General features: G+C 38.0%; 1 protein-coding gene across 3 annotated transcripts in view; it reads left to right on the top strand.

Annotated features, from left to right (window-relative positions):
• Window positions 1-13,187, top strand: part of LOC122720596 (KN motif and ankyrin repeat domain-containing protein 1) — a 50,858-nt gene that overhangs the window by 26,967 nt on the left and 10,704 nt on the right. For 2 of the 3 annotated variants that reach the window (XM_043947394.1, XM_043947395.1), the window contains exons 2-4: window positions 1,528-1,645; window positions 3,357-3,556; window positions 3,884-4,118. In XM_043947394.1, coding sequence (XP_043803329.1) covers window positions 1,600-1,645; window positions 3,357-3,556; window positions 3,884-4,118 — 481 coding nt within the window. In that variant the 5' untranslated portion in view covers window positions 1,528-1,599. Of the gene's footprint in view, window positions 1-1,527; window positions 1,646-3,356; window positions 3,557-3,883; window positions 4,119-10,663; window positions 11,571-13,187 lie in introns of those variants that run through there. The other variant, XM_043947396.1, reaches the window with a different exon arrangement.

Below are 13,187 nucleotides of genomic sequence, written 5' to 3'. Positions count from 1 at the left end.
CAATAGACGACACGTGTTATCACGTGGAAAATGGCTAAATATACGAAATGAAAACGAAGTCATCGGGGTTGCACAGTCACCAGATGAATTCCCGAGAGGCGGGCAAATCATCGTCCGAGAATCTTGTAGCGGAAACGATAGTAAAAATATCCGCCCGTGGCTGGACGATAGGCTCGAACAATTAAAGTTCACGGAGTCGACGTGTTGCCGTCAGAGCAGAAATCCGGGATACGGAATTAGCCACGCGAGGGGACACCGTGGAAATTACGCTTAAAGCTCTTCTCGGCCACCAACGCGGTTCCTCCACCTCCTCGATCCACTCGTTTCCATCCCCTTTCACTTTACTTATCGGTGGATAGTGGGCGAATACGAATTAAAAATATGCGTGTATCTTTATTTTTATCAACGAAGAAAGTATCAGTAAAACTTTGAGAGATGTGTTTATTATTTTGTGTGATATCTCGTATCAGCAATTATCGCGTATGTACGAATTCGCGTTAACTTTATAGAATTATTATTTAATATTATTTAATAACTCTTTATTTTCTTTCTTTCGTCAAATAGGATAATTTTTGATTGGGAATAAAAATAAGTAATATTACGTGTACAAGTCACGTAATACGGGAGTCTATTGTAGTTGCATACTTTATATCGTTCTCGAAGAATTCCTGTTAGAATCGTTTCCTCCTAATATTCAAAATATTCTTCGATATTTCTCTCGATGGAAGTTGGTCTTTCGAAGTTGGCGTATTGCAACGTATTCGCGTGGTGTATCCATCCGATACGAGTTATCAGGCAACGCGAAAAGTTGAATGAAAAGTTTCTTCATCGAAGTTTAAGAAAAACTTGCTGAAGATCTAGGATATACTATTAGAACGAATGTTTTAACGGTTATTCTTCTCCTTTCCTTTCCTTTCCTTTTTTCCCCCCCCTTTCTTTCCAGTCAATTATAGCGGCCAAGCCGAAGAATTCCTCGAAACTAATTGATTCTGCGCGCGCACCACCCCTTGGATTCCTTGCCGCTTTATTAGAAACGAGCCCTGAGAGATTTTTCGCTGGCGGGAGAAAGAAGAGGAGGAGGAGGAGGAGGAGGAAGAAGAAAGAAGAGGGTCGAAGGTCCTTGGAAGAGGGGGGGGGAATTTTAACGTTTGACGCGATTCTGCCGATAGATAATGGGTGGAGCCGTAGCAACAACAGCCGCGTTAATGAAATTACGCGGTACCGAGAATCTTCGTTCCGGGGAACAATGGTATCGCCTCTTCGTGATAAATCTAAACTAACGCTTTGTAATAAGACGGATCGTTCGTTCAAACAATAAAAGGGGGCGTAAATAATAATTTTTCTCGAGTAATTTTCCCCTCATCGATTCGAAATCATTCATTCGAAATTACAATTTTTCAACGTGATTTAACTCGCGTTGAGTTGTTGCTTCCAGGGGATGATCGATCGATCGAATTTTGGAATGGGGAGGGAAGGAGAGTCGATTGTCGGGAGAATTAACCAAGGTTTCGCTCTTTTTGGTTTCAGAATGGTGAGGATGCCAGGAGACTGTGAGGAACAGTGGTGAAGCGGACAACATCGAAAAGAGTTGGTGGAAAAATGGCTTTGACCGTCGTACCCTCGGCCCGCGTTTTCAATGGAAACGGTAATTAACAATACAATAATCGTCTTTAATAATAATAATAATAATAATAATCACCAAATAATCTATCTGAAAAAAACATTTCGTATTTATTTTGAAAATGGCACGATGGAAAGAAATTTATGATCTGTGTTGCGATTAATCAAAGATAAAACGGCGACCCGTTACTTTCTACTATCGCGTCGTTATATAAATAGGCGTAATAAAATCTTCGAATCACAGAACCTTGAACTTTGAGAAAAAACAAACAAATCGTTCGATCAAACGTTTGGAGATTTTCTTTAAACAAAGATTTCTTATATATATATACATACACCGTTTCAATCTAATTAGATAATTATTAAAAATAAAAAAAAAAAGAGAGAAAATCGACGGAGAAAATTGAAAGGATCGAGAAAAACGTAATCGATAAGCCAGTTTCGATAATAGTAGTTCATTAAGTCATTGCCACATCGCGATGGCGTGAACGGGCCAATATGACACGTAAATGGGATCCCCGCGCTGTTCTCGGCTAACGAACTTTGCCAGATTATTATTACCGTGCCTCTGGATGGCCGCCAATGGTTACAACATATTTCGGTTTACGCTTCGCATCGGTCGTTACCCTCGCAACGATCAGCCTCTCGCGATGAACCACGATCGATTCTATCCAAAGATAGATCCTTTCCGATTGGATCGATCGAAGAAACAACTCTACAGCTCTCTTTTCCGAATAAATTTGAGAATTAAACTTTTTCCTTTCAAATTGGTAATAAATGGTAAGCCTCGATGCATTCTTTTTTTAAAAGATGACTCGTTGAGAAGATCGATTCTGTATCAAAGATAGATGCTAGAGTCAATATTTGAAGGATTAAATTTAGTTTGAATTTGGTAAAAATGGAACTTGATGCATTCTTTTTTTAAAAATAATTCGATGAGAAGATCGATTCTATCCATCAAAGATAGATGCTAGAACCAATATTTGAAGGATTAAATTTAGTTCGAATTTGATAAAAATGAATCTTGGTGGATTATTTTTAAAAAAATGATTTATTGAGAATCGATTCTATCCATAAGAAATAAACGTTAGAGCCAATATTTGGAGGATTAAATTTAATTTAAATTTGGTAAAAATGGATCTTGATGCATTCTTTTTAAAAGATGATTTATTGAGAATCGATTCTGTCCATTGAAAATAAATGCTAGAGCCAATATTTGGAGGATTAAATTGGTTCAAATTTGATAAAAATGGATCTTGGTGCATTCTTTTTTTTTAAAAGATAGTTCGATCGAAAGAAGATCGAATTCTATCCACCAAAGATAGAATATTTTGGAATTAAATTTGGTTCAGAATGGATCGGCGCAAGTCTCGGTGGATTCTTTTTTAAAAAGATGACTCGATAAGAAGCGCATTTTTCTTCCGGTCGTAATTGGGGTGCCGGTTTATGGGTTTAATTAAAATCATTGGTGGAAGAGCGGTTTATGACTTGATGCTCTGATTGCTTGCTGGAAGAATTGAAATAATTGCCGTTTGGATCGCCGTCTGGGTTCTCCAATTTATCTAACTGTTTTGATCTCGATGCTATAAATCGTGATTTATAGCATCGAACGTTAGATAGTACTTCTTCTTTCTTTCTCTCTTTTTTTTTTTTTTTTTTTTTTAAATAAAATTGAAGACGTTTAAGCGATCGAGATAATTATACTTTTCTCTTCTTGGTTGGTACACTTCCATCAGTGGGGACGCAGGCCTACGTTTCCGGTTCAACAGGCTCGAAGTGCCTTTGCTGCCCTTACGGGTACCACATCGATCTGGACTTCGTGCGATACTGCGAGGCGGTTGCAGCGGGAAGTGCCGGGGACAGGTCCAGCATCGAGAGGCGCAAGAAAAGGGAACGTCGAAGGCAATGCCAGTCGATGGAGGTTCTTCTCGGTCTGGTAAATTGATCCGTTTCAATCCATAATTAAACTCCACCGCCAAGGGGAATCCTCGCGTTTTCAATCGTTTCGATCGGGCGAAATCGACTTTCGAGGATAATTGGAACGGAATTTTTATCTTCTTCTCCCTACCTCTTCTCTCCAATATTTCGAAAATTTCTCTGGAAATCTCTGGACGACGAGAAACGTTCGACTGTCGAACCTCGAGACAGAGAGAGAGAGAGAGAGAGAGAGACAAGCGTATAATAAACGGCGTCGAGAGAGAGACGGACAGCTATGGACGAAGGTCGGTGTCGTAAATTATGTCGGTATTTTTAATCGTTATAGGTGAGTCCAGCCCTCGTTGGAATAGAGGCCGAATTGCCGAAAATACCGCAGGAACCTGGGGCCGCGAATGGCGTGACGTCGTCTTCTTTGACGAGCCACGATAGGCGAGGATACACGCAAACGCAAGAATCGCCGGCCCTCGATCTCAGCGACGTCGTGGGCGACTTCGAGGCGACCCTGAAACGATCCACCAGACCGAGCAAAACTTGCGATAAGCAGGAACGCACGGAGAACGGTGAGACATTTTCATTTTTATTTCGTCCTTTCGTTTTTAAAGATTTTTCTGAAGATAATATTTTGGAAAAAATATTAACGCTTACTTATCTTACTTTTTTTTAANAAAAAAAAAAAAAAAAAAAAAAAAAATTGGAACGGTACAATGAAATGGAAAGAATTTTACTTCTTTGTTCCTTTGTTCAGATTTATCGATCCTTAAGGAAAGGCCAGTAAATTTTGGAAAGGAATAGATTTCTTTTTATGCAATAACATACTCGATACCATACTTGCATTTTACTGGTGCAATCGAAGGCGATTGTAAAAAGTAGACCGAGCATTAAGACTTTCTTTACGATCGTCTGCTATATCGTGCAACGGACCGTCATCCCTCGATATACGAAAGAGAAATATTTCACGCGATCGATCGAGATTATAATTCCAACGGTGAAAGAATTTGAAGAAAAAGAAGAAAAAGAGAGAGAGAGAGAGAGAGAGAGAGATCCGATAATTTCACGCATATTTGATTTCCTCGCGCTAAATCCGCTCGGCCATCTTTCGATTCTCTATGGCCCAATGACCTGCTACACAATAATACCGTAAAGAGAAATGCTTCCTTCACTTTTGACTCGCTATTCCACTGAAACGTTTCGTACACCTGTTAAACAAATGCACATGGGTATCTCTCGCTAATGAGTTTCTCTCCGTTGTAATCCTCTGACGCGAAATTCGTACGAATTTTAACGAAAAGCGTAAACTTTTAGAAGGAAAAAGGAGGAGAACGAAACGAAATGAAACGAAACGAAACGAAAGACAAGGGAAAGAAAAGGCAGGAAATCTTGAAATCGCGTATAATAATTTATATGCAACAACGATTTTCTACGAATACCAAATGTGTATCGAGCAAGTGGCGGATTTGAAACCGCATACATACAACGCAACAACGCATCGTGTAATTACAGTCGACGTGGAATGCATGCGAGGGAATATGAAAATTTCTCTTTGTAATTTCTCGTTTGCCGTTGCATACGAATCGCGTTTCCCGCATGCTTCGTTATGTGTCGAGGATTCGTTTTGTTTCCGGATTTTCATTGGGTTTCAAATGATGTAACGGATGCTTCTCTTTCATTACTCGTTTACAACATACAATACATACAATTTTGAATCGAGGATCAACTTTCTTCGCGACTGCTACGAAAATCGAATAATTCGTTTCTCCCGATGAACGCTGATGCATCGTGTCCGCTATACGAATTACTTTTCCTTTATACGAAATAACGGACAAAGAAATATCTTAATTCGAGATTCTTTTCACTTTCTTGCTATTACATTTCTTTGCAATTAGAAATTTATCTCGCGAATGACTTAATTAAGATAAATTTCTTCTTTTTAATAAAATATAATTTTAACTTTAATTTAACTATCTGAACATTATATATAAACATTTCTATACAAAGAGTTTCAATATTATTACGCTACGATAATTAACTTGATAATCATTTAACCAAAAAACAAAGCAGTTAATGCAAAGAAGAATAATCTCGAAAAATATATATATATATATATTATAAAATATGATTTAAATTGCAAAACACGGCATAAACGAAGACAATGCTATCCTTTCGAAGATTTTACATCTCACGTGTAAAAATTCATCGAAAAAAAGAAAAGGGACCGCCATCAAGGATAACCTCTCTCGGTTCGTTGGCCCCCCGCGAACGATTCGGTTTCGCACGGTTTTCACTTTCGCTGAAACAAAGCGAATCGGTTTTTGTTGACGGTTCGGTTTGACGAAACGAAACGAGGATCGCTTCGTTTCTCACGAGAACACGATGGAGGAGACGCGGTGGTTGCACGCTCGTCCACAGGAAGATTCTCACGTTTCGCGACCCGATCCCTCGCTCCCGTTTCCCGTCTTATCGCCCTCCTCGACAATAGAATTCCTCTCGAAACTCGCCGCGAGTTTTCCTCTCTTTGATTCCACTCGTTGATAAATCACGAGGCAAAGTACGAGGAATTTAAGAATGAGAAGCGAGAAGAGTAGGATAAAGTAGGATGCATAGTTTGTTTAAGAGAATGCGTATTTAAGATAAGTTTCTCGATAGTGGTATATTTGTCCATTAGTTATCGAAAGCTATTAATTGCCAACTAATTCTTCCTTGTATTTTTCCTCAAACTCGGGAAAATTTCGAAAATCGTCTAAATAAAAATACGATTAACTTCTTCGGTATAAGACATCAAAGAAATCTTTTAAAAGTTTTCTTTAAAATAGTAATTTTTCGAGTATTTTTTTGTTTCTATCATTGAAAGATTTTAGTAGTGAAAAATTCTATAAAATAATCAGAAAAGTATTCAAAGTGTCTTCGATGTGATCGATCATCACAATTTACCCCAACGAGTTTATTATCTAATCTGTGTTATCGCGAGCAAATTCTTCTTTATATTTTTCTCAAACTCAGGAAAACTTGGATAATTAAAAAAATACGATTAAGTTCTTCTAGTATGAAACATCATATAACACATCAAAAGTTTCGTTTAAAATAGCGATTGTCAAGTAAAATAAAATATTACAATCTCGATTTTTCTGTTTCTATTATTAAAAGATTCCTGAATGGATAGTCTTCAAAATATTCAAACTGCCTTCAAAGCGATCGATCGTCACAACTCACCTCATCGACTCTATTATCTAATCCATGTTATCGCAAGTTAACTAATTGTTCGTTTTATTTTCAAACTCAAACAGGAAAAATTCGACAAACATGGAAAAATATGATTAACTTCTTCAATTATATCAAAAACATCATTTAAAATAAAATATTACTACTCCAATTTTTTCAATAATATTAAAAGAAAATGAAAAATTCTATAAAATATCCAGAAAACTGTCTTCAAAGCGATCGATCATTAGAATTCATCGATTTTATTATCTAATCTATGTTATCATAAGTTAACTAATTGTTCCTTATATTAACTTCTTCTAAAAATAAATATAAGCATAATAATATAAATATATAGCACTGTTTCCTTTAAAATAACGATTAGTCAAGTTAAAATCAAATATTACTATCCCAATATTTTCAATAATATTAAAAGAAAATGAAAAATTCTATAAAATACCCAGAAAACTGCCTTCAAACTGCCTTCAAAACGATCGATCATTAGAATTCATCCATTTTATTATCTAATCTATGTTATCGCAAGTTAACTAATTGTTTCTTATATTAACTTCTTTAAAAATAAATATATAAAAAACATCATTTCCTTTAAATAAATAACGATTAGTCAAATTAAAATAAAACATTACTACCCCAATATTTTCAATAATATTAAAAGAAAATGAAAAATTCTATAAAGTACCCAGAAAATTCTTCAAACTGCCTTCAAAGCGATCGATCATTAGAATTCATCGACTTTATTAATCTATGTTTTTTTTACTAATCTATGTTATCGCACGTTAACTAATTGTTCCTTATATTAACGTTTCCTTTAAAATAAGTCAAGTTAAAATAAAATATTACTACTCCAATTTTTTCAATAGTATTCAATAATATTAAAAGAAAGTGAAAAATTCTATAAAATACCCAGAAAACTGGCTTCAAACTACCTTCAAAGCGATCGATCATTAGAATTCATCGACTTTATTAATCTATGTTTTTTTTACTAATCTATGTTATCGCACGTTAACTAATTGTTCCTTATATTAACCTCTTCAATTATATCCGTTTCCTTTAAAATAAGTCAAGTTAAAATAAAATATTACTACTCCAATTTTTTCAATAATATTAAAAGAAAGTGAAAAATTCTATAAAATACCCAGAAAATTGTCTTCAAAGCGATCCGTCATTCGAATTCATCAATTTTATTATCTAATGTTATCAGTTAACTAATTGTTCCTTATATTAATTTCTTCTAAAAATAAATATAAGCATAATATAAATATAAATATAACACTGTTTCCTTTAAAATAACGGTTAGTCAAGTTAAAATAAAATATTACTATCCCAATATTTTCAAAAAAAAATTCTATAAAATACCCAGAAAACTGGCTTCAAACTGCCTTCAAAGCGATCGATCATTAGAATTCCATCCCACCGACGCTCCATTATCTAATCCAACAAACGTGTAACAAACGTGGAGTCCCGCCGTTAAGTAATCGCGAGGAACGGTCGCTCGATACAGTTTTCCGCGGTGAATAAATCGCGAATCGTTCATCGCTGAGCCGGTTGTAAATCGCGGTTTAAAGATAGGCAGGCAAGCTCGTTCCTCTCGAGTCGAAAGAGTCTGCGCGCTCGAGCCTCGGAACGCGTGAGCGGGAAGTCGGCGGTGCGTGGCTGGAACCACCTGCTTCCGGTGGCGTCGCGTCGGTTGCACCGTCTCTTCAACGGCACCTGTGCGTTGCATGCACCCCGCTGCGTGCCACGACCCGAAAGAATCGTTCGCCCCGATTTTCGTGACAACCGGATGACGGCAAATCGGAAATTCCAGAAACGCATCGATCTTTCCAATTCTTTTTTTTGCTTTTTTGCTTTTCTATTTCTCTTCGTTCATTCGAAGAACGAAGAGCCGCTTTGCGCGTGAACACCTCATTCACGTTATGTGCGTAAACTTTTTATGGAAGGTTGAAAATAAGTTGGAAGATTATGATTATTTTTTTTAGAAAGTGAATAATTAGCGAATCGGAATTGGCTCAAATAGTAATGCTTTTATATGTTTTTGTATAAACTTTTGTGAAATTGGAAGCCAAATTTCATCATGATGAAATTAACATTGCAAATAATTAATATGTTCAATTGTTTTTGCTTAAGATTAAGTCATTTTTCGAAGAATTTCATTAAGGGTGATGTTATTGGAACTGGTTTCTTTCATAGTGTTTTATTGATCAGCATGGGGCTACGTTACTGCGATTGAACGTCCAGATTAATTTCTATACTCGATTCTTTCTACTCTAGGGCGAAAAAATTGAATTATTCGCTGCCATATTTCGTTCTCTTTACGATAAATATACGGTGTATCGGCGTGATATATTTAATTTATTTCCAGCTTGGAAGTTTCGAGTTAAGAATTGTGCCTGTCCAATTCTTTTCCATATACAAATGTGAACAAATGTGAACAATTTTACTATACCCCGATACAATAATTTCAAAAAGAGTCAATTAAAAATTCCTCTACCATTCTTTCACGTATCACAATTTAATCGAGACGTTCATAAATCTAACGAAACACGACTTTCTCTTCGTCGCCGGGTAACAGGATTCTTCAAAGCATCCTAACTTTTCGCGAAAGTGCGTCAAATCGGACTAACACGCTTCATTAGGAGCTCTGCGAAACTCTTCAAATAATATAATTCGTTTCGAAGACAGCTCAGCCGTAAAACTCGTTTCGAAAATTCTTTCGATTGTCGAGTCAAGTACAAATTTATATTGAACAAGTGGGGAATCGAGGGAAATCGATTTCATTTGATATTATCCTGGCATTAAATTAAAGCGTTAACAATGGTTAAAACGGTCGGTAGAAAGTAGAGAAAAAGCAAAAGATTCCGTGATCCTCGTAATTTCGCTTTTGCGTGACACGTACATCGAAGATTGCATGCGCGCCCGTTCCTCGAGAGATGGTAATCGAATTTCACAGTGGAACAACATCCTATTTAACTTCCCTTTAACTCTTCTTTCCGTGAGCCGTTGAATCTATCTCCTCTAACATTTTCAAATATTAATTAAATTCCATAATAACGCTCCAACTTTCGTTAAATTTTCCACTCGATGAATCCAATCTCCATCATTCTCAAAAAAAAAAAAAAAAAAAGAAGACAGTTTCGACTGGGTGCAAAAATAATCGCCTAGCCAAATATGCGACACGGATTCGTGGAGGGACATACCAAGTCCAAAAATACGACATATTCGATATCGAAGAAGAAGCGTATCTGGCTTCGAGATGGAAATAAGATGGAGTCATTCTCCGCGGCGAGCCACTCTATTTAACTCGATTTGGAAAGTTAGGATGACGTGAGTTCATCGGGAACGTCAAACCAGCCATTGCTGGTACTGCAACCTTGTCGTGAGCAAGGTGGTCGCATATGGCGGTGCGCACCTGTTCTAAACGCAACTGTCGCAACTGTTCTCCAAGAGGGTGGCCTCTGAAATTTAAAAAAAAACGGAAGAATGGCCGGGCGAATCGATGAGGCGGGGACGAAAATAATGGAACTTAAGCGTGAAAGTACGCCGAAGTGGAGATAAACACGCTTTTAACACGAGATCGTGTAATGAAAATTTTTATTCCACGCGTAAACTCGTACTCGTGCTCTTTTGATTGCGCCACCCTGTTTGTTTATACGATGTCGTTTAACGCGGTGCGGTTGAACTAGATTGCTCGAGCCACCTCGAGTTTGTTATTTTTGTTCCTCGGGAAGAGGAAGACGCGAGGGGCTTTTCACTCTCCTTACAAACATTTCCCTGATTGAATCGAGAAATTAATAAAAACTCGTTACATATCGCGAGAGAAGCGATCAAATTTACGACGAATCACTCGAATCGAAAATTCTCTCGATACGGAAGAAGCATCTTCGAATAATCGGAGAAAAACTCTTTCTGGATTAATAATCCGGATGAGACGAGCTTCTTTGATATCTCTCTCTTCTTTGATCTCTCAAGGTCACCTCTTATCGAGAGATAATTCTCTTCACTTCCGCGAAGCTATCGTCTAAGAACAGTGGCACGTAAAATCGAAAAAGCGAGAGGACAAGTTGGACGAAATCTCGGGAAGGGCGAAGGTATAATTTTTCTGCAACGTGTGGATTAAGAAATCGACGACGGCATGCACACACACAATCGCCGTCGGTTTACACACCGTGACGGCGGGCAAAGAACAGCAGGAGAAGAGGCACATTTCCCCTCTCCATTCACCTCTTCACGAGTAGTCGGAGTCCTGGTTGGCTATAGCCCAGAGTTCACAGTCAAACGCAAACAGTGGCCGCGGCAAAACAGATCGTGGCACGAATGCACGAAAAATCGGCGTTCAGACGACTGCGATACGCGATCGATCGGCATCCAGATCGGCGGCGACCGGTCGCTCCGATTTTCATCACCGCGATTTTCCAATTTTCGCGGACCCGTCGCGGCGTTCCTTCGATCGATAACGAACGAACGAAATTTAACGAGGACACGAAGGGACGTTCTACGTCGTCCTTTTCGCATGAATCCCTCTGCATGACACTGTCCAAAGAGTTTTCGACGAACGAAATCGGGGATATCGAGTGCTTACGAAAAAAAGAAAAAAAAAAAAAAAAAAAAGAAAAATTGAAGAACTCTCGAAGAGCAAGCGGATGGATGATAAATTAGTTTCACGTGCGAATAAGTGATTGATCGATTCTCGTGCATCGGATCGAAAGTGAGTGAATCAAGTCGAGCAAGAATGGGGGTGAAGAATTTTATCATGAAGAGGATACCGTTCTGTAAGATGAAAGCGAAGAGGAAATATCGTAAGCCTGCCATTTTCTTCGCCTCTTCTCTCCTCTTCCCTTCGCCCCCGTTTATACAATCGAGAAATGGAAAAATTTATTATCACGAGTTTATATTATTATAATAATAATAATAATAATAATCGGCAAAAGCCTCTCTCCAAATCTTCGATTCTGACGCTACTGTTTTTCTGCGCGGTATCTAAAACGAATACGATAACAAATTCTTACATCACGCCGATTTTCCTCCACGGGTCGTGTTTTTACATAAATTATCGCCTATTATCGGTTTGCATATATATATATATCGTATTTGCTCGTTCCTACCTAGAACTCGAGTTTCGTGGCTTCGTGCCTCGTACGACGTATGCATTGGTTTCGTGGATATCGGGGAGAAACACGCGTTTCGAATCAACGAATGTAATTAAAAGATACTTTATCCGAAGGTCAGAGTGAACCGAGAAATTCATTATCATCGCGATAACCGATCCTCGTGTTTCCTCGTGTTTCGATCGCTTTGACCTCGACAGAAATTCGTAATCTCTTCGAGTTTCTTTTTTCTCTCTTCTTCTGAGAGGGAGAGGGAAAGAAGAGAGGGGGAAAAAAAAAAGGAAGCAATCGAATATGGAAAGTGGAAGAAACCGTTTAATTAATAACAGTATTTCACCATTTCGAGTCAGATTATATCGGAATATGCACGAAGATTAGTTCGAGTGTATCGAGATGATACACTCCCCTTCCTCTTTTCTTTCCCCTCTTCGCGCAAATTTCTCCAATCTTCTTCCAATCATTTCGATCATCGTCGTTTCGTGCATCATCCTTATTTAAAATTGTTCAAATGATGATGATGATGATGATGATTCATGATCGTCTACATCTTTCCTTCTTAATTAAGCATTTCTCGAAATAACTGGATAATAGATCTTAGAAAAAGATACGAGTAAAAGAGGAAGAAAGGTTTAATTATCGATCGTACAGGTGAAAGAAGAAAGATATATATATATATATAGAGAGAGAGAGAGAGAGGGAAAAGGGAGAAGAGACGTTCCGAGGAGCAGCAGCTGAGCCGTGTTCCTTTTGACTCGACTTTCACGACCGACGACTCTTCGTTTCGTTTTTTCCGTGGAATGCAACGCTCGTTGTTTCTAATCCACATGTTGAACGCGGCCGAGAAACCAGCTCGCTCCATATAAAGGGGGACGTAACGATTACGCGCCATTATTTACATGACGTTCGTGCATCGTTCGCGTTGTCACGACAAGTCTCGCGTGAGTATCGTGTCCAACCCTTTTAAGGATATTCGCCTTGTGGATGATGGCTTTAACGCGGCCGACTTCGCGAGGAAATTTTTCATGGACGCATAGATCGCGTGTCTCGACGATTTCTAAAGTTCCGCCGTCGTCTATCCTCGCCTCGATGGATTCTGTTCGAAAGAGATCGAATCAGGAAGCGAAGAGGGAAGGTTATTTGAATATTCCATTATTCCAATTAATTTGGAAATTCGGATTCATCGAAGTGTTTCGCCGATCTTTCCTTTCTATTCTATTCTCGAACTATCCAAAAGAAAAAAATTTACGTAAATTGAAATAAATGATGAAATTTTTTGTCGGCAGAGAAGTTGAAAATTATGGTATGAAA

Source organism: Apis laboriosa, unplaced genomic scaffold (assembly GCF_014066325.1).
Source record: "Apis laboriosa isolate Shangri-la unplaced genomic scaffold, ASM1406632v1 scaffold12_cov154, whole genome shotgun sequence".
NCBI lineage: Eukaryota > Metazoa > Arthropoda > Insecta > Hymenoptera > Apidae > Apis > Apis laboriosa.
The sequence above is the reverse complement of the archived record's forward strand: the minus strand, read 5'-3'. Positions and strand labels throughout refer to the sequence as shown.